Below are 17,918 nucleotides of genomic sequence, written 5' to 3'. Positions count from 1 at the left end.
AGCTTGATGACAATTCTGGAATTTCAGTCAAATACAGGCTATTTTCGCTGTGTATGAAACATACAATACACTTCAAATGATCAATCGTCTAAATATGCACTACTTTAACAAGGCGATATAGCTGTTGTGAAAAAAACGACTAAAAAATACCAGTTACAGCAGCAATCGTTCTCCCCTCCGTCATCTTTAAAGTTTATGGCACGCCTAATTCGGGAACTTGACTATCAAAATTATCCCCGAGCTTCCCAGTGGTAAATACGACTTGAGAAGACATTCATGTGTAATTTGTAACTACGAAACTCGCATTTACCATAATTCAGATAGCACATGAAGGCAGCATTAAGTCATGCTTGCACAACATCAGTATCAATTTTCAGATATGATCTATATTTAGTTTCTTAACTTTTCCCCAAATAGAATTAGCAGTGTCACTGCATTTGGCAGAGTGAAGTTGTTGTTTAAACTCTATATCTATGGAATTCTACAAATTTTTTTCAAGACGCTACATAAACAGCAAATTTTAAAACCTATGTTGTTTTATCAATACTTGATTGACAGATGAATAGGCAATTAGATATAATATCGTTTACACTACAAATGCATTGTGTCACATGCCACACCTCTAAAATGTGGCTTCACTGACTGTATTCCAAAATGCATTAGACCTTATTTACACCTGTTTTATGTAACATTGGCCACTTGTGAGAGATGGATGTTAATACCAGGTTTAGGTAACACAGTTTTGAGGTGCTTGACAGAGTGTAACTGAGAGAGATGCTAATGCTCCTAACTTACCTCAAGCTCCTTTATCTTCTCATCTGCGGTCTTCTGCTTATCCAAAAGCTGATTGGTGATCTCATCTTTTGACTGTAAAATGAACCTGGAAAATTGAGAATGAGGTCAACGTAATGATCACAGTAGAAAAAAAGGTCTCATTCAGGCCCGGATTTTACACCAACAGAAATGCACATACATGCGTCCTGCTCCCTCGAACATGCGAGTGGTGTCAGGGAGTGACGTGATCTCTGCATGCGTGAGGTTGGCGTGCTTCTTCATGCGGCTCAGCTGTTCGATCTGCAGGTCTGCCAGCTTCACCTTCTGCTGGGTGTCAATCATTTTAGCCTGCAACTCTCCAAAGGCCTGTGGGATACAGATGTGAGGGTTGCAGTTTGAGTTGAATGAGATCTGCTGCAATATAATAACTTTTTTCATGCCCTCAAGCACATGTTAAAACATTGTTTATTGGATGTGAATTAGTTATTACAGAGATACCTGAGAGAGGGTTTATTCTATATACTACATACTCAAATGTGAATGAAAGAGCAGAAATGTCAGAAACCTAAAATTTAGACTAGACTCTATACTTTTGCAAAAGGTTTACAATGGTAACCTAACCAGAGACTTATAACCATATAACGTAGTTACAAACAACTAGCAACAGTCAAAGTGCCAAATATTAAAGAAAATGACAGACATATTTTGAAAGCTTTTTACATCATTTTATGTATATATATGAATTTATAAAGGGTTTACAGTAGACAGTAAACGTCTAAAATACTATTTTGACATTATACCAAAAATAAATAACAAATGAAACGGTTTCTAGTGCACCGAGGTTGCATATTGCCATTTCACATTGCTTTTATAGTTTAATTCCATAATTCTGATCTACCTTGGTTTTTAAAACAACACTTTACTCTTTATTTTATCATGACGACGCAATAATCACGTTTAGTTTCTGTAAATAAATCTGTAAACCCCCGTTTACCTTCTTCAACTCGAGGTCTACGGGAGCCGCCATGATGCTGAGAGAAGAATGGGTCACTGCGCATGCGTGAAACAAAGAGCTAGTCGCAAAACCTAGTGAGCGACCTACATAGACAGCATTTTCGGTTTCGAAATCCCAAAAATGTTCTCTAGATAGATAGCACGGTAGGATTTTAGACATCACCTCAATCTCAAAATAGTGCAGCCTAGGAATGATAGTGCACGAGTTATTAAATAGACTTTTATATTTAATGTTAATGTGTAATGCTGTTAAGGGAAAAGTCACAAATGTTTCAAAAGCCAAAAGGTGACTCCCATTTATGCTGCCTTTTCTATTTTTACAGCCCACGTTTCACCTCAGTGCAACATTGCTTGAGAAAATATTTGTAATTATTATCAACATGTTTTGTCTTGTAAAGTCATGTACTGTGGCTCCTGAAGACACTGTTTCTTCTGCCATGCAGGAGACAAATGGCTGTAAACCAGTTTGGGACTTGAGCATAGGCTACTAAATAAGATGAGTATATCAGCTTTATACATAACATTTTTATATCTTTACTCACTCCTTAATAGTATAACCTTACAACATACTTGTACATAACCAACATATCCCTACTCAAAGCACTACAATTAAAAAAAAAAAAAGGAAAACATTTACATAAGTTGACAAATATGCTGCCAGACCTGCATCTTTCCAATATAAACACTAAAAACATGATCACAGACACGTTGAAATTCACAATGTGACAATAATTGTTTATTAAAGTCAAACAACAGTAATGAAATTGCTTGAAATTGCTTGAAATTAGTAAATGAAATTGGGTTATTTTTTTTTATTTTTTTTTTACACACAGTACTTCAAAAATGCTTTGATAAACATGGTTTTATTTCACTTAATTTAAGCTACACTTTCTCAGTAATACATTTAAAAGACTTACAAAGCCCTGTCTCTGACAATCCTCCACAGTACGTCATTGATTTGAATTTTTAGAGCTCTGTAAATCTTTTTATTTCACAGTTTAGCTATAATATTATTGCAGAGTCTTCCATATGTGATTGTACAGTCTGTGAAGCAACTTCAGTCCTATTAGAACATTATTTGATTGTCTCTATCAATAATAAATATATATACACAATAAAAAAAAAAAAAAAAACATTTACAAACTTACAGTGTATTCAGTACACAAAATTGTTACATATCAAAATAAATAATACATTATGAATAAATAATTACAAGTGCTTTGGGATGTTTCTGACAGTACTATAGATTCAAACTTATGGGATAAACCAGAAACTCCTATTTTAAAATAAATAAATAAGCAAAGAGCAAAAAAAGCAACTTGATCGAAGTACATTCATCCAGTTCAGTCCTCTCAATATGTTCTCCAGGAGGAGAATTCAATGAGAAAGTCATTGTACTGTACATGGAAGCAGTGTTCAAAACATCCTTCATGCCAGTGCAGACAGACACCATAATTGCAGGACATCAGGGGCGTGGATCAATTTTTAAAGGAGAGCAAGGTTTTTTTTTGTTGTTTTTTTTTTTAAAGTAATGATTACCATTGGGTATAATGTAAAAAATATGCCCCTGATCCTCAGCCATAATGCTATCCATCAATGGGTCACATGTCGTTTAGACTTTCAACGTCCTGTAAAACATTAATAAATATTATTTTTTTAAAAATTATATATATATATATTTAAAATATTTAACAAATAATAGACAGCTATTTACCTTTCTTTCCTTATCACAACTATATTGACATTGCCTCAAGTTTGACCTTTTCTTCACTTTCTACATCAGCGTCATCTTTTTTGTGGTACCTGTAAGGAAAAACGTGATGAATATCTGAGGAACTTTGTAAAACATTAACAGTTTAATGATTAAGAATAATATAATGCTGATTCATGGTACCTTAGTGCTAGCAGAATAGCGATGATTGCGAGACACATGAGGGACAGAACCACCGCTATGACAGCTAGAGCTGTGGTCCGGCTGTAACGCTGTTCCTCTTTAGCTACTGGTAGGGTGAATAAATGACATCTCTCCCCTGAGTAATATGCTTGACAACTGTAAGAAAAGATCATTCAAAAGTTCAAGATCAGTGCAACGTCACACGAGAGAATCATATCAGGAGAGAAAAGCAATAATTCCGTTATCATTCTACTCTTTTTCCTCTCTAATTTTGCTGAAACTGTATATTGTACCATTGCTGATATTATGATTAACTGCTTGTCTTTGGATTTTTACGCATTTATAAAGTGCTTTGGATAAAAGTGTCTGCTAAATTAATAAATGCAAACGTCAAGCCTTTGCTAAACAACTATCAGGAGGAACAAAACATGTAATTTATTGAACAAAAGTTGGAGAAAAGAACAATGCACTGCATGAAACTCACACACAAGAATGAGTGTTCAGCTCCTTCAAATACTGACACACTCCATGAATGCAGAAATCTTTGTATTCCCCCAGGCAGGGGTTCTTCTTTCTCCCCTTGCCTCTTCCTTTGCCCCTCCTTTTTCCTTTTTTTGTTGCCTTCTCACTAGTGGGCATCACCGACGGATGTTTGGGTTTGGTTGAAAATGCCACTGTTGAGCAAGAAAGAGCAGTGATGTCAGTCTGTGATCATCTTGTACAACAGTGTAACACACTCATTGAATGAATACACACTTGCATTTCCTGTGGAAGTATACAACACTTAGTTTAATTTTTATAATAAAATAATAATCAGTTGTGAAACAGGTTTAACAAAAGTAGCCATCCTAGTGTCATTCCAAAATCTTTTTATTTGTTTGTTGAGTACTTATGTAAAATGGTGTTTATTGGAATTCATAAGATATCAGCATTAAAAACATATTTGTTGAACACTTAAAAATTAGCATTCAGTGGAAAGCAGCAACTCTACCTCTTGGCACGTTAAGGTCATAATCCCCAGAGAGATAATCATCTTCATCATAATCATAATCTTCATCATTTTCATACACATTTGTCCCATTGTGCAGCTGGTGCCCTGTTGTGTTTGTTTTCTCTGGGGGGTGAAAGAGGTTGCCCACTGTTGTTCTGGGATTGCCACTCTCATACCTGTCCACAGAGGCGCCACTGCACACCTTGAGTAACACTGGAACAGAACAAGACGCTTTTTAAATATATAAAACACATATTTGGTGTATCTTAGATACAGTAAGTATGTAGAAGATGAAAAACAATGGCAACATTTAAAGCTGGTGGTGATTATAGATATGTGTATAATGTAAAATGTTAAATAAACCACGGAATAAATAGGGAATACAATCAGCAATGTGTCAAAAGTGGTTAGAAAAATAACAGTGAAGCAAAAAAATATTATTTTAAAAGTAAAAAAATGTACTCGTACTCATATAAAAACCTAGAAGTGCCACATATTGGGCAGGTCCGCGTAACAGCACATTCTAATGAAAAGCCATTGGTTTTAAACACTCACCGAAATAATGGGAAAGAAAGATCACAATCCATAACGAATTCATATTCCTTTTAGTACAATCCCAGATTTTGGAAGATAAGAAGTTTGGCTCACTGTACCACCGTGCCTCCAGCCCCGTCGGCGATCTGCACGCAAATGCGCGTGCTGGGGACTGTGTCAAAAGTCTCGTGCTGTGAGCTGAGAACAAGGGCGCGCGCCGGTGCAGTTATATAGACCGTCAGACCGACACATATTTTATGAATCACTTTAGCCACACCTAAATCAATCACCGGCACTAGGAGCCAAAGCTAATATCGAGGTAGATTGATTCATAATTTGATTCGTCAATAACGCTGGTGTTTTATTGCCTTGTTAATAATAAATAGATTTTTTTAAGATGGTAACTAGTTGCTAGGTTGAAGATGGTTGACTTTCTACCGTATTCAAAAACTATATTAAACTTAAACTGCTATGATGACCAACTCATAGCTGGTTTGGTCATTGTCCACAAGTTTAGACCTGCTGAATTTTTCCAGCTGGGAACTAATATAATATTTGTAAAAGATTTGGTCAAGATGCTTCAAAATGTTATAAGTATAGTTTTCTAACATTTGTACGCAAATGATTTTTAAGGGGAAATTGAGGTTAAAACGAAAGTGTAAAAGGCCGAGTTAAAACGGAATAAATTGATTACATTTAAATACATGGATTTGCATATATTATTTAAGAATACAGAATGTGTGCATGCTTAAGTTTAAATTATTTTAATCATCATCCGCAGTGAGATCGCTGGCTCCACCTTGTGCTCAAAATGCAGACATAAACCCTTTTATAGTCATAATAAGCTGCCTAAACAAAGCCTACAGGTGCTGGTCATATAATTAGAATATTGTGAAAAAGTTAATTTTTTTTTATTGTAAATTATTTTTAAAAATAAAACTTTCATATATTCTAGAATTCCCTATATGTAAAGTAAAACATTTCAAACGTTTTTTTAATTTTTATTTTGATGATTAGAGCGTAGGCTACAGCTCATGAAAGTCCAAAATCCAGTATCTCAAAATATTAGAATATTTCCTAAGATCAATCAAAAAATGGATTTTCAAAACAGAAAAGTTCAAGTTCTTTAAAGTTTGTTAATTTGTACACTCAATACTTGGTCAGCAGCACATATTACAGCAAATGACTTGCTCCTAGCACAAATTACAGCATCAGTGAAGTGTGGCATGGAAGTGATCAGCCTGTGGCACTGCTGAGGCACTATTGAGCCTTCAGATCATCTGTATATTGTTGGATCGACTGTTTCTCATCTTTCTCTTGAAAATATCCCATAGCTTCAGGGGTCAGGCATGTTGGCTGGCCAATAAAGCACAGTAATATCATGGTCAGCAAACCACTTGGAAGTGGTTTTTGCACTGTGGGCAGGTGCTAAAGTCCTGCTGGAAAAGGAAATCAGCATCTCCATAAAGCTTGTCAGCAGATGGAAGCATAAAGTGCTCCAAAATCTCCTGGAAGATGGCTGCATTGACTTTGCACTTGATAAAACACAATGGACCAACACCAGCAGATGTCAAGGCCCCCCAAATCATTACTAACTTCAGAAACTTCCCACTAGACTTCAAGCAGCTTGGATTCTGTGCCTCTCCAGTCTTCCTTCAGACTCTGGGACCATGATTTCAACATGAAATGCAAAATTTACTTTTATCTGAAAAGAGGACTTTTGACCACTGTTCACTGTCCAGTTCTTTTTCTCCTTAGCCAAGGTAAGATGCTTCTGATGTTGTTTCTGTTTCAGAAGTGGCTTGGTAGTCCTTTTCCTGAAGATGTCTGAGTGTGGTGGCTCTTGATGCGCTGACTCCGGCTTCATTCGACTCATTGTGAAGCTCTCCCAAGTGTTTGAATCGGCTTTACTTGACAGTATTTTCAAGCTTGTGGTCATCCCTGTTGCTTGTGCACCTTTGCCTACCCAATTTCTTCCTTCTAGTCAACTTTGCATTTAATATGCTTTGATACATCACTCTGCAAACAGCCACCCCATTCAGTAATGACCTTCTGTGACTTACTCTCTTTGTGGAGGGTGTCAATGATTGTCTCCTGGACCATTGCCTAGTCAGCAGTCTTCCCCATTAGTGTGGTTTCAAAGAACAAGAGATACCCGGAATTTATACTATAGGGGTGGTCATTTAATGAAACTCAAATGTAAATATTCTAATAATTTAAGATACTGGATTTTGGACTTTCATTAGCTGTACACTCTAATCAACAAATTAAAAAAAAAAAAACTTTTGAAATGTTTTACTTTACATGTAGGGAATCTAGTATAAATGAAAGTTTCATTTTTTAAAATAATTTACAATAAAAAAAATGAACTTTTTCACGATATTCTAATTATATGACCAGCACCTGTATATTTCCCAAAATCTGCTAATTTGGTTAGTCTTTAAAATATGGTTTATTGTTGGTTCTTTATTTTGACCTCTTTTCATAAGACAAAATAATGTGCATAAAGCAGACAATACATATGTGAATGTTTATTAACCATACATATGGAGAAGTCAAAGACAGACCAATAGAGGGAACTGCAACATCTACAATAATGAAAATTAAAATATGCATGTTGTGAAGTAGCCAGACAAGAAAAGAAAAACATTTTCCAGTTTATGTTTAAAAATCAGTTTCATCAAAGTTCTTTCGGCATTATAAAAAGTGGAGTTGCAGGACCTCATGCCATGCGAGGCTTGTGTTCTACAGTCTCTGAAGTGAGCCATACTTCTGGAGGATATTTACAAGCATTACTAGTGGGGCTCGTGGACAATCGCCAAGACTTGAGATCAATGGCAGAACCTTCAACTCAGGAATTGCAGGAAATATAATACTGATTCCAACGTTGAGGTTCAGAGCAAAGGTGGGCAAGGAGTGAATCTGATTCTTCCCATAGTCATCATCACAAAGAACAAAAAAAGACAGCCTCAGCAGAATCGAGACGACCCAAAACTCAAATATACTTCTTCAGGTGCATCTACATGCCCCAGCCTCCTCCCATGCCATTCATGCCGACTGAGCCACGGCTGCCGCCATAATAACTGTTGTTCATTCCACCCTGGCTGTCTGTTGAGGTAAAGGAATATACATGTGAGAACCAGAAAAGTGTAGAAAAATTACATTAAACAACAGTACAAAGTTAAAACGCACTGTAATCATTGTAGCCTCCCATGCTGGACTGGTTGCTGTACCCTCCAGTGTAGCCTCCACCCATCTGCTGCCCTCCGTGCCCATAAGACGACTGGTTTCCTAGAAAGAACAAATATTATACTGTTATAATATTATAATACAAATTTTATAAGCAGTAGTTTAGTCTCATCCTCAGGTCAGCTTCACTAGCCAGGTTTCCATTCAAGGATTTTTTTTTTGGTAAAAAAGGTTTAATGCTTCAAAATATTTAGCGATATAGCTGATGGAAATGCCATTTGTCAATAACATTTCTCAAATGTCGACAGTCTTTTTCATTCATCTTTAGTGCATAAATTCTAGGTCGATACTTCAAATGTCGCAAAAATTGGTTTGGAAACACGTTTTGTCGAGAAAAAGGGCTTTAACGCAAATAAAAGTGGTGTCACGTGATAGAATTAGTCTACAAACGTCATGCAGCGTCCACGTTCGTGATGTTGCTCCCATTAAAGCAGTTTCTCTGCAGTTCAAAGGTGCATCACAAGGATGAGGAAAATAGTGTCTTGAAAATCTCTGCAGCTCAACAAAAATAAGTGGGGTGTCTGTCAAATTAAGGAAGAATGTTGGAGTTTTCAACACTGACAAAAAGAAAGGTAAAATAACATACAGATATGATACTGCTGTATCTGAACAAATAAAAGTACTCTCAAAATTGTGAGTCTGTTTCAATTTCATGATCAGAAGAGGTTTTAGGCTACATGACAAATGAAAATCACAAACATGACACTTGTAAATGAAATAATTTTATAAGTGCAATTTATTAATATAGAATTTAATTTCAAATAAATTAGGAAATAAAGTAGTTGACTCCAAAATCTCTAATAGAATTTTAGAAATGCTATGTAACAAGCCTCATTTTATCTAATATAGACCAGTGAAAAAAGGTTAAATAAATAAAATGTTTTAGGTCAGAACTGCATCGGTCTCTGAAAGAAAGAAAAAAAGACTGAGAAAAACAACATTGATTTGATGTTTGCAACCGGTTTAATGTTATTGAACTCTGAAACCATAACGAATAACTCTTTGCTTTGAATGATCTTTTTCTTTGAATGCGTTCCCGGCCGCGTCAAACTGTGACTGGCTTGACTGGATGTTCAAAGTGTTAAAGATAGTTGCAATATACAAAGACTGCATATTTCACTGTTAATGGACCCTAAAAATTTTGCATACAGGACAAGTGAGCTGCTCTGTGTCCAAACCAGCGCTTCATCAAATAAAGGCAGTAAAGTCCTGTCAGACAAGTGGCTCCACTTCACCGTCGTCATCTTCTTATATTTCCCATTTAATAGCATTAAATGTGAAAATAAGCAGCACTGGCGAATTTCAGTTGTCTCATTACTCTGTTTATTTTACAAATATATGGGTTGCAAGATACAAATTTGCGATATACGCAAAATTATGTATGGAATTGGCTTAAGGGCAGAAAGCTTTTTTTTTTTTTTTAGGGATGATATCACGCACACCATTTTGTCAGTAAAAGGCCAACTGGATGGAAACAGCCTCGAGGAGGCAAATTTCACAAAATGTTTTTTGGGCATATTTGCTTTGTCGATAACAAAAACTGGATGGAAACTTGGCTATTGTTGTCTGTACAACCATTAATAGATATTAGATACAGAGAATACGATGTGACTGTTGCATGCTGGTCTATTTTGATTTTAATATCACAGCAACTTGCCCTTCTCAGCTTTATATAAAAAGCTAGAGTAGTTAAACTATTATCTTACCCATTCCGCCCATCATCTGCCCCCCGTAGCCCCCATTACTGCCTCCTGCTGTTGAGTTTAGGAATAACTCAACATAACGGTGTTCTGAAAACAAGATATTTAAACAAAGAAATTAAAGATTTGAATATAAAATCCTAGCATTTAATATCAGTAACACAAAAACAGGTCTTTCTAGTCAGGATACACCTAACTTACGCATGTTTGCTTTGTCCTTTGACATTGCAGCTACTGCGTCTTCATGTGTCGCAAATTCCACATCTGCCTCACCGGTTACCCGTCCATCTGGACCAATTTCAATGTGCACACGCACCGGGTTCAGAGGAGAGAAAAACTGCACAGAAAAACACCCAATTATTATACATTTCCAAATTAATGTAATTTTCTTATAAAGTCATAAAATCAAGCAAATCAAACAGTGGCCACTTACATTGTAGATGTCAGGTTCTGTTGCCCGGTAAGGGAGTCCCCTCATATGAACACAATGACCCGTGGTACTCTGAAAATTACCACCATCACCATAACGTCCATCGGACACTCCTATTTAAAAAAGAAAAAAAATATTAAAGTAAATTCAAAGCAAGCACATGCAAAATAGCTAAAGCACAAAAATGTGGCACTTCCGCAAAAGAAGCTGGTCTCACCTCCACTGTATCCTCCACGTCGCACTCGATCAAAAGATCCCCCACGACTCATGCCGTTGTAGCCCCGGCCTCCTCCGCTGGGACGGTCGTAAGGCCCAGGTCTCTGCATGCCCATGCCTTTACGTGGGGGCTCATAATGTGTCCGCACTTCAGCTCGGCTGCTCTTAAAGATCTCAATATACCTACAACCATTCATATGAACATTAAGGTGCAATGCATGAACTCATCACAAACACTCCTGTTCAGAAGTAAAATGGAATGCAAAGAGAAAAAGAAAAACAAGCGGACCTTCACTTGTTCTACATGTATAATATCCATGCATGCATTTGTGAGCTCAAGTTTTCTTGATACCAGCTAATTCGAAGCATCATATCTCCACTTCTAGATTTATAAAAGAACATTAGGGTCTTATTATTTTATATATACATTTTTAAAATATACCCAGTGCTGCATAGTAACTGATTACATAATCAGATTCCAAAAATTAAATACTTGGAATTAGATCACATTACATATTAAAATACCCTTCAAGCTAGTTTTTACTGATTACATGATTACTTAACATTCACAAAATGGAGGGCATTTCATGATTTATTGTTTCTCACCAATACTCTTTTTCTTTTAAATTTTCCTTTCTAAAACAGCCCTTTGCTTATATGTTCAGAAAACCCTCCAGTTTTGTGGAGTGGCACGAGTCAGAGGACACACAGCAATTATTTTTTAAATTTCATGTTTGTGTTTTTTAATTTTGATTGATTTTATTTTTAAATTTTATATTCTTATTCTTATATTCTTATTCAATTCTTATGGTTTAATTATTACCTTTTCATCGACTTACGAACCACCTGCAGTTCCTTCACAAACTCCAGTTTGGAAAACACTGACAAAATGTTTAATGCGTTTCATGTTGATCAATTTCAACATTTTTTCCCCCTTTCTCTTAATATTTTATATCACTATGATACAATATTATCCTATTCAGATTAATGTGATATAAATATGGAAGCCACAGAATGAATAAATAAATAATAAAAAAAAAAAACTTTATAACTCGCAATTCTGACTTTTTATTTCTCGCAATTCCAAGTCTAGATATAAACTCAGAATTTTGGGATATAAAAATCACAACTCTAAGAAAAAGAAAAAAGAAAAAAAAAATTCACAAATAATTTTTTTTTAAATTCTGTGACAGAAGCAAGTTTCAATAGATAAGTTAGGTCAAAATTTATCTAAAAGTAATCTGATTATATCATATAATGTAATAGTTTACATGTTATTTATATTCAGTAAAGGACTGCAATTTGTAAATAATCTACCCAGTACTTACAATACCTATAATAATTTTTCTGTATCCCAAAAATCGCAGAATTCATAGTTTTTAAACAATGTGTCATTCATACATTAAAATCGAATGCTTACTTCAGTATGACAGTCAACAGGGACCTACATTTCTCAAAAGTCCCGACTTCGATACCAGTCGTTACTGAAATTTAAAAAATGTGATGCTTAGAGCGCTGTTGAGCGGATTCATAAACACTTCTGATTGGCCATTGTGTTGACACACTCATCAGATATGTCTGTGATTGGCTACAACGATCAACGCACAGGAGCGTTTGAAAGCACACGGAAGTGAATTTGAAAGCGTGAGCGTTTAAAAGCAAGCGTCTTTCAGCAGACTGGTCCACGATAGACGCCTGCTTTCAAACGCTCCTGTGTGTATCTGTGTAAGTGCTCGGTGAAGAGCATCGTTGATGACTATTTACAATATTTTTGAAGCGCTGATCATTGAAGCCAATCACAGAAATATCTAATGAGTGTGTGAACACAATGGCCAATCAGAGGTGTTTATGAATCCGCTCAACAGCGCTCAAAGCGTCATTTTTAAAGTTTCAGTACCGACTAGGTACCACAGTCGGTACTTTTGACAACTCTATAAGGACCCATTACTGTATCCAGTCTAAAATGTTATTCAAACTGGCTGCTGCAAGGCACTCGTTTGTATGCTTAAGAATTAGAAGATCCCATGATGCCCAAGTGCACCATTGCTTCACACTAAATGTGCATTCAGCATTTTTGAATCCAGACATTGATGACTGCTCACAAATAAACACATAAGAAAAGAAGAGTAGGAATCCATCTAGGCCCTGGGAGCCCTCTGGTAAAGACGTGTGCGTGTCCATGTGGCGTGTGTAAGTTCATGTTGCATACCACTTTGAATGTTTACTGTAGTAGTAAGTAGTAGTAGTAGTGTTTACCACATGAAAAACAGCTTAACCATCCAACCATCCATCCCCACCTGTGCCCTATTCTTTCCTTGTGTTTCTTTAGAGCCTTTTCAGCTATATCCTGTGAAGCAAACTGCACGAAGGCCTCCCCCGTACTCCTCCCCTGGAAGTCCACCGGCAATGTTATCCCATTTGGCACGATTTCCAACCCTTCAACCCAAGGACAGATAACCCCAACGGGGACATATTAAATAAATCCACATGCCCATTTACAAGTTTTGCTTTGTTCTTTTCTTGAATGAAAATAAAAACATAAAACAAAAAAAGCATATTGCAATGAATCCTACTGGGAGAGTTCCACCACTTGGGAACATGGCCTACAAGTGAGCAAGCATTCCACTAACTTGGCTTAGACTTGATGTGGCCATCCCAAGAGTTGGTAGCTATAAAGGCAATATCCCTAATGTAGCAGAATAATTTGGAACAACAATGCTGGATTAACTAATGAATCAATGCGCCAAATTATTCTAGCAACCATGGGAATGGTCAAATTCACCTCAATGAGGACTACGCTTGGCCATTAATTCTCCCGATGACTATGTGAAGGGTTGCAGGAAAGAGTTTGAATATACCTGAGAAAAACTGCACAATCTCTTCCTTGCTACATCCAAAAGGAAGGCCGCGCAATCTGACCAGTCCGTCTCCCTCCGTTTCTGGACAGTTCGGACCAGTGTGCTTCATAACCCAGTCCATTTCCACGTTGTTTGATTTGAACACTGAGGGAAAAAAAAAAACATAAAACAATTGAAAACTACCTTTCAAAACTTTGGGGTTGGTTAGTTTTTTTTTTTTTTTTAGAGGTCTCTTATGCTCACCAAGGCTGCATTTATTAGATCAACAATACAGTAAAAACAGTAATATTGTGAAATAATATTACAATCTAAAATAACTTTTCCATTTGAATACATTTTAAAATATAATTTATTTCTGTGAAGGCAAAGCTACATTTTCAGCATCATTACTCCAGTCTTCAGTGTCACATGATCCTACAGAAACCATTCGGATACGCGGATTGAATTTTAAACATCGACCCTAACTTGGTATGTTACTAATATTAGAGGTTAAAGTTAACAACAGAACCCAAATTATATTCAACTGCAATTTATTTTCAGATATGATAAAACTGAAATGTTTGTATGCAACTCAGTTGCACAGATGGTAGTATTCATTAAAGGGTTAGTTCACCCAAAAATGAAAATAATGTCATTTATTACTTACCCTCATGTTGTTCCACACCCGTAAGACCTTTGTTCATCTTCAGAACGCAAATTAAGATATTTTTATCTTCGGAGCATTATGAATATTTTGTGTTGAATCAGCGGTTCGGAGCGCCAAAGTCACAAAAGATTCATAACGCTCTGAAGCTTAATGAAGCAGTGTTTTGAAATCGGCCATCACTATACAAGTCGTTATTTTGTCTTTTTGGCGCACCAAAAATATTCTCGTCGCTTTATAATATTAATATTGAACCACTGTACTCACATGAACTGATTTAAATATGTTATTAGTACATTAATGGATCTTGAGAGAGGAAATGTCATTGCTGGCTATGCAGGCCTCACTGAGCCATCGGATTTCATCAACAATATCTTAATTTGTGTTCTGAAGACGAACGAAGGTCTTACGGGTGCTGAACGGCATGAGGGTGAGTAATTAATGACATTATTTTCATTTTTGGGTGAACTAACCCTTTAACACTTGTCTTCATGACAAATTGATTCAAACATAATTAACAGTAAATAAATAAGCTCCTCTCTAATGTTTTTTATAGCTAACTAACAAACTGAATACTGGATAACTTTCCTAAGGTAAATGCAAGTTTAAGTCATACTGACATCTTTCCGTGGTAGAAACACTGAAGAAACGATTACATGAGATATGGTATTTCAGTAATTTGTACTGTATCTTTCAACATATCTTTTCATGTTCATACATGTTTTTGAAGTAACAAAGTTTCTGAAGTAACAAAGCACATACTCTTTTGATTTACCGGATGTGAAAGAAAACCTGGGCTTGAACTACTAGTGATTCATAGGGTGATTCTTCACAAAAAGTATCAGTTGCAGTTTGATGTAATCAGCCCTGATCATCGACTGTTTTTTAAATGTGAAAACAATTGCTATTTTGTATCGGCTGATACACTGGTGCATCCCTAGTACAAACCAAAACTTGAGCGATAGCGTACAAAAAATTCTACAGACTGTGAAATTCATACCTTCCACATATCTATGCCCCATTGACTCTCTGTCTTTTTTGACTGCAATTTTCAGGTCTTCCTCTGACTCCAGCTCCACAAACGCTTCTCCACTCGGTCGTCCTTCTCGTGTGTATGTGAAATGAATGGCTGTTCCATTGTTGGCAATTTTGCAGCCTGAAAACACAAGTTTCAACATTGTGTTAACTTTTAAGCACAAATAATCAGAGTATTACAAGGATTAGTATGAAGACTCCACATTCTTACCTGAAAAAAACCTGGAAACTTCTTCTACAGAGCACGACCAAGGTAAACCTCGAACACGGACGACATATCCTTCATCATCAGCCATGATAACAATGAATCTGCTTTCAAGCTAGAGAAAAACAGAGATTAGTAAACACTAATCAGTGAGTGGGATGCAACAGGAACCGAAAGCACAGGGACTATTTATAAGGCTTTATATTGGTGATGTCCACACCACTTCAAGCTTTAATGGAAGCTGGCTCGGGAACCCCTTTAAATAGATTATTAAACTGACTGACCACTAGTGTTTATTATATGGAGCAAAAACAGCAGCTACCGACTCTCTTATGATGGCGCATTAGGACGGATACGCGGCTAGTGCCGAAACAAAGAGCGCACGCAGGCCTCCCAAGGCCGGCAGCTTCACAGCAAATACTCTTTTAAAGCAAACAGGAATTCAGCATGTAAAACAGCTGTTACACCTTCTTTGTAAACACGATATAACTGATAAACGAATAATGGAAATGATACCTTGTTATAATTGATATTTTCTCTGCTCGGCGTGGTCACGTTCAAACGTTTCCCTACTCATTCAGCAACGCAGGTTCGCGACAACTTCCGGTAAGAGTCCACGCCCACTTCCGCATTCGGAACCAACGTGTTGCTTTCATTTGCTGAAACAGGAATTGATTTTGCTTGAATATTGTTGTTGGGTTATTATTGTGTATATGTCAATATTATTGGTCGTCATTACTGTATTCGATATGTTAGTAGGCTGTACATTTCACACAGTCCGCACGTTAATTAAAGCAAGAATAATGTTACGCAAAACTAGATTTCTTATAAAATATTTGTTTTTATACATTATTATTAAAGAAACATTTGATGTAAATCATTTTAAAATGTATAGTATCATCGACTGCCTGTGTCATACGTGGGGCATTTATGTTTATACCTCTAATAATATATCATATTTTAAAATGTATTTCACTACAGATAACAAAATACATGCTTTAAAAGGTAATTTGTAACGTATTTCGTTAGATTACCCAAGTTCTGTAACTTAATCTAAATATTTTAGAATACTTTTGGAATAGTATGTAACACAAAAACGGTAATTGCGAGTTTTTATCTCAATTCTGACTTTTTTCCTCAGATTTGCCTGATATAAAGTTGCAATTGCGAGTTATAAAGTCAGAATTGTGAGATATAAATTCCCAATATTGAGAATTCTGAAATATAAACTCTCAATTTTGAGAAAATAAGTCAGAATTGTGAGATGTAAACTCACAAACTACTATTGCAAAACATGAAAACAGTCGTGGATCATTCAGGTAATGACAGGACAGTTAAGATTCATGGGTATTTAAATTTAGGAATGGGGCAATTTTTATAAATTCAGTCATTTGTTGAGTGTAAACATCTGTTATGTTAAATAGCTTACTCAGGACAGTACTAAAGAAATATAACATGCAATTTTTATGAACCCTCTATGTTAAAATTATTAAAATGTTGAATGTTCTGAAAGGGGTATGAACCTCTGTGGTTTCAGGCTTTCGAGTGGTGCATGTGCATACAAAGACTACAAAATCGTATCATTTGACAAACTGTAAAATATAACAAGTTGAGAGAGCCCTCTGCTATAAACAATAAAATGCTGATCAAAATCATTCTATAGATGCTGGTAGTGTGCAAGGCTATATCTGATGACAATAAAATCTTTCTGTAGGCCTGTGCCTTCTCCTTTGTGTCAGTATCAAATAAGAGTGATGCTACCTTAAAGGTGCTACAGAGGATGTTTTGTTTTATACATTTTTGCAATATTACTTGAAACTGTCTTTACTAACTGATAAAAGACTATTTATTAGGTGCACTGAAAGGAATAATATTAATATACATCATCTGTGCACGAGGTAGGGCCTTAAAAACATCAGCCAATCGTTTACGTGATCATCGCGTAAACGATTGGCCCTCTGGCTTGTCAATCACTGCCATGACGTTCCTTGTGAGAGACGTGCACGGCTGCATGCTCCAGTAACTTTACACAGGCGCTGCATGCAATGTTTTTTTCAGGAGACAGGAGTAACAACTGCAGATTATGAGTTACCTGCGGTGAGTCCGACATAATGAATCCACTAACACGACACAGCGAATGCCGGTGGTAAACACTCGTGTTCCAATACTCGTGCACGAGTTTTGTGAGGCGTTCCCTCAAAATGTGAAGGAGGGGGGTTGTTCTTAAGCATGCGCTCATTTCAAAAACTCATTAACAGTCTTTGGTTTCTTAGTTGACGAAAAGATCCTCTGTATCACCTTTAAAGGAGAGAATATAAATACAAAATACAGTGCTTGCCTTGTTTTGTGCTTGTCCTTTGGACAACTAAATTGGT

The 17,918-nt window shown here is 36.3% G+C and overlaps 4 protein-coding genes across 5 annotated transcripts in view; 1 reads left to right on the top strand and 3 right to left on the bottom strand.

Moving 5' to 3' along the window:
- The window catches only part of pfdn1 (prefoldin subunit 1), a 34,262-nt gene extending 32,367 nt beyond the window's left edge, over positions 1 to 1,895 (bottom strand). Inside the window, exons 1-3 of the mRNA XM_048166172.1 lie at positions 1,769 to 1,895; positions 974 to 1,140; positions 796 to 880 (exon numbers count right to left, since the gene is read on the bottom strand). Coding sequence (XP_048022129.1) covers positions 796 to 880; positions 974 to 1,140; positions 1,769 to 1,801 — 285 coding nt within the window. The 5' untranslated portion in view covers positions 1,802 to 1,895. The remainder of the gene's footprint in view (positions 1 to 795; positions 881 to 973; positions 1,141 to 1,768) is intronic.
- The window catches only part of LOC125252666 (serine/threonine-protein kinase pim-2-like), a 681,247-nt gene that overhangs the window by 212,718 nt on the left and 450,611 nt on the right, over positions 1 to 17,918 (top strand). The window lies entirely within an intron of this gene.
- hbegfb (heparin-binding EGF-like growth factor b) lies at positions 796 to 5,419 on the bottom strand. 2 transcript variants are annotated; one of them, XM_048166169.1, is made up of 8 exons: positions 5,229 to 5,419; positions 4,674 to 4,886; positions 4,167 to 4,356; positions 3,683 to 3,838; positions 3,503 to 3,591; positions 1,673 to 3,416; positions 974 to 1,140; positions 796 to 880 (listed from the first exon to the last, which is right to left on the bottom strand). In XM_048166169.1, exons 1-5 carry the CDS (start codon positions 5,269 to 5,271, stop codon positions 3,522 to 3,524), a joined length of 672 nt encoding a protein of 223 aa, XP_048022126.1. In that variant the 5' UTR covers positions 5,272 to 5,419; the 3' UTR covers positions 796 to 880; positions 974 to 1,140; positions 1,673 to 3,416; positions 3,503 to 3,521. The 2 variants fall into 2 exon arrangements, with proteins under 2 accessions (XP_048022126.1, XP_048022125.1); XM_048166168.1 differs by having other exon boundaries at positions 1,769 to 3,416.
- hnrnph1l (heterogeneous nuclear ribonucleoprotein H1, like) lies at positions 7,724 to 16,216 on the bottom strand. The gene is made up of 11 exons (XM_048166141.1): positions 16,060 to 16,216; positions 15,550 to 15,658; positions 15,304 to 15,459; positions 13,661 to 13,804; positions 13,100 to 13,238; positions 10,804 to 10,985; positions 10,590 to 10,699; positions 10,358 to 10,493; positions 10,163 to 10,246; positions 8,400 to 8,498; positions 7,724 to 8,315 (listed from the first exon to the last, which is right to left on the bottom strand). Exons 2-11 carry the CDS (start codon positions 15,632 to 15,634, stop codon positions 8,227 to 8,229), a joined length of 1,224 nt encoding a protein of 407 aa, XP_048022098.1. The 5' UTR covers positions 15,635 to 15,658; positions 16,060 to 16,216; the 3' UTR covers positions 7,724 to 8,226.

This window comes from Megalobrama amblycephala, linkage group LG18 (assembly GCF_018812025.1).
Source record: "Megalobrama amblycephala isolate DHTTF-2021 linkage group LG18, ASM1881202v1, whole genome shotgun sequence".
Classification (NCBI taxonomy): domain Eukaryota; kingdom Metazoa; phylum Chordata; class Actinopteri; order Cypriniformes; family Xenocyprididae; genus Megalobrama; species Megalobrama amblycephala.
This window is presented reverse-complemented; position numbering and strand designations above follow the sequence as displayed.

Excerpts from the sequence above, each read along its gene's own strand:
- hbegfb (XM_048166169.1), bottom strand. The coding sequence starts at position 5,271 with ATGAATTCGTTATGGATTGTGATCTTTCTTTCCCATTATTTCG. Across the intron at positions 4,357-4,673 it reads TGACCTTAACGTGCCAAGAG|TGGCATTTTCAACCAAACCC; the intron begins GTAGAGTTGCTG and ends CTTGCTCAACAG. Across the intron at positions 3,592-3,682 it reads GCTATTCTGCTAGCACTAAG|GTACCACAAAAAAGATGACG; the intron begins GTACCATGAATC and ends TTTTCCTTACAG.
- hnrnph1l (XM_048166141.1), bottom strand. The coding sequence starts at position 15,634 with ATGGCTGATGATGAAGGATATGTCGTCCGTGTTCGAGGTTTACCTTGG. Across the intron at positions 13,239-13,660 it reads GATTGTGCAGTTTTTCTCAG|GGTTGGAAATCGTGCCAAAT; the intron begins GTATATTCAAAC and ends CTTGGGTTGAAG. Across the intron at positions 10,247-10,357 it reads AAAGGACAAAGCAAACATGC|AACACCGTTATGTTGAGTTA; the intron begins GTAAGTTAGGTG and ends TCTTGTTTTCAG.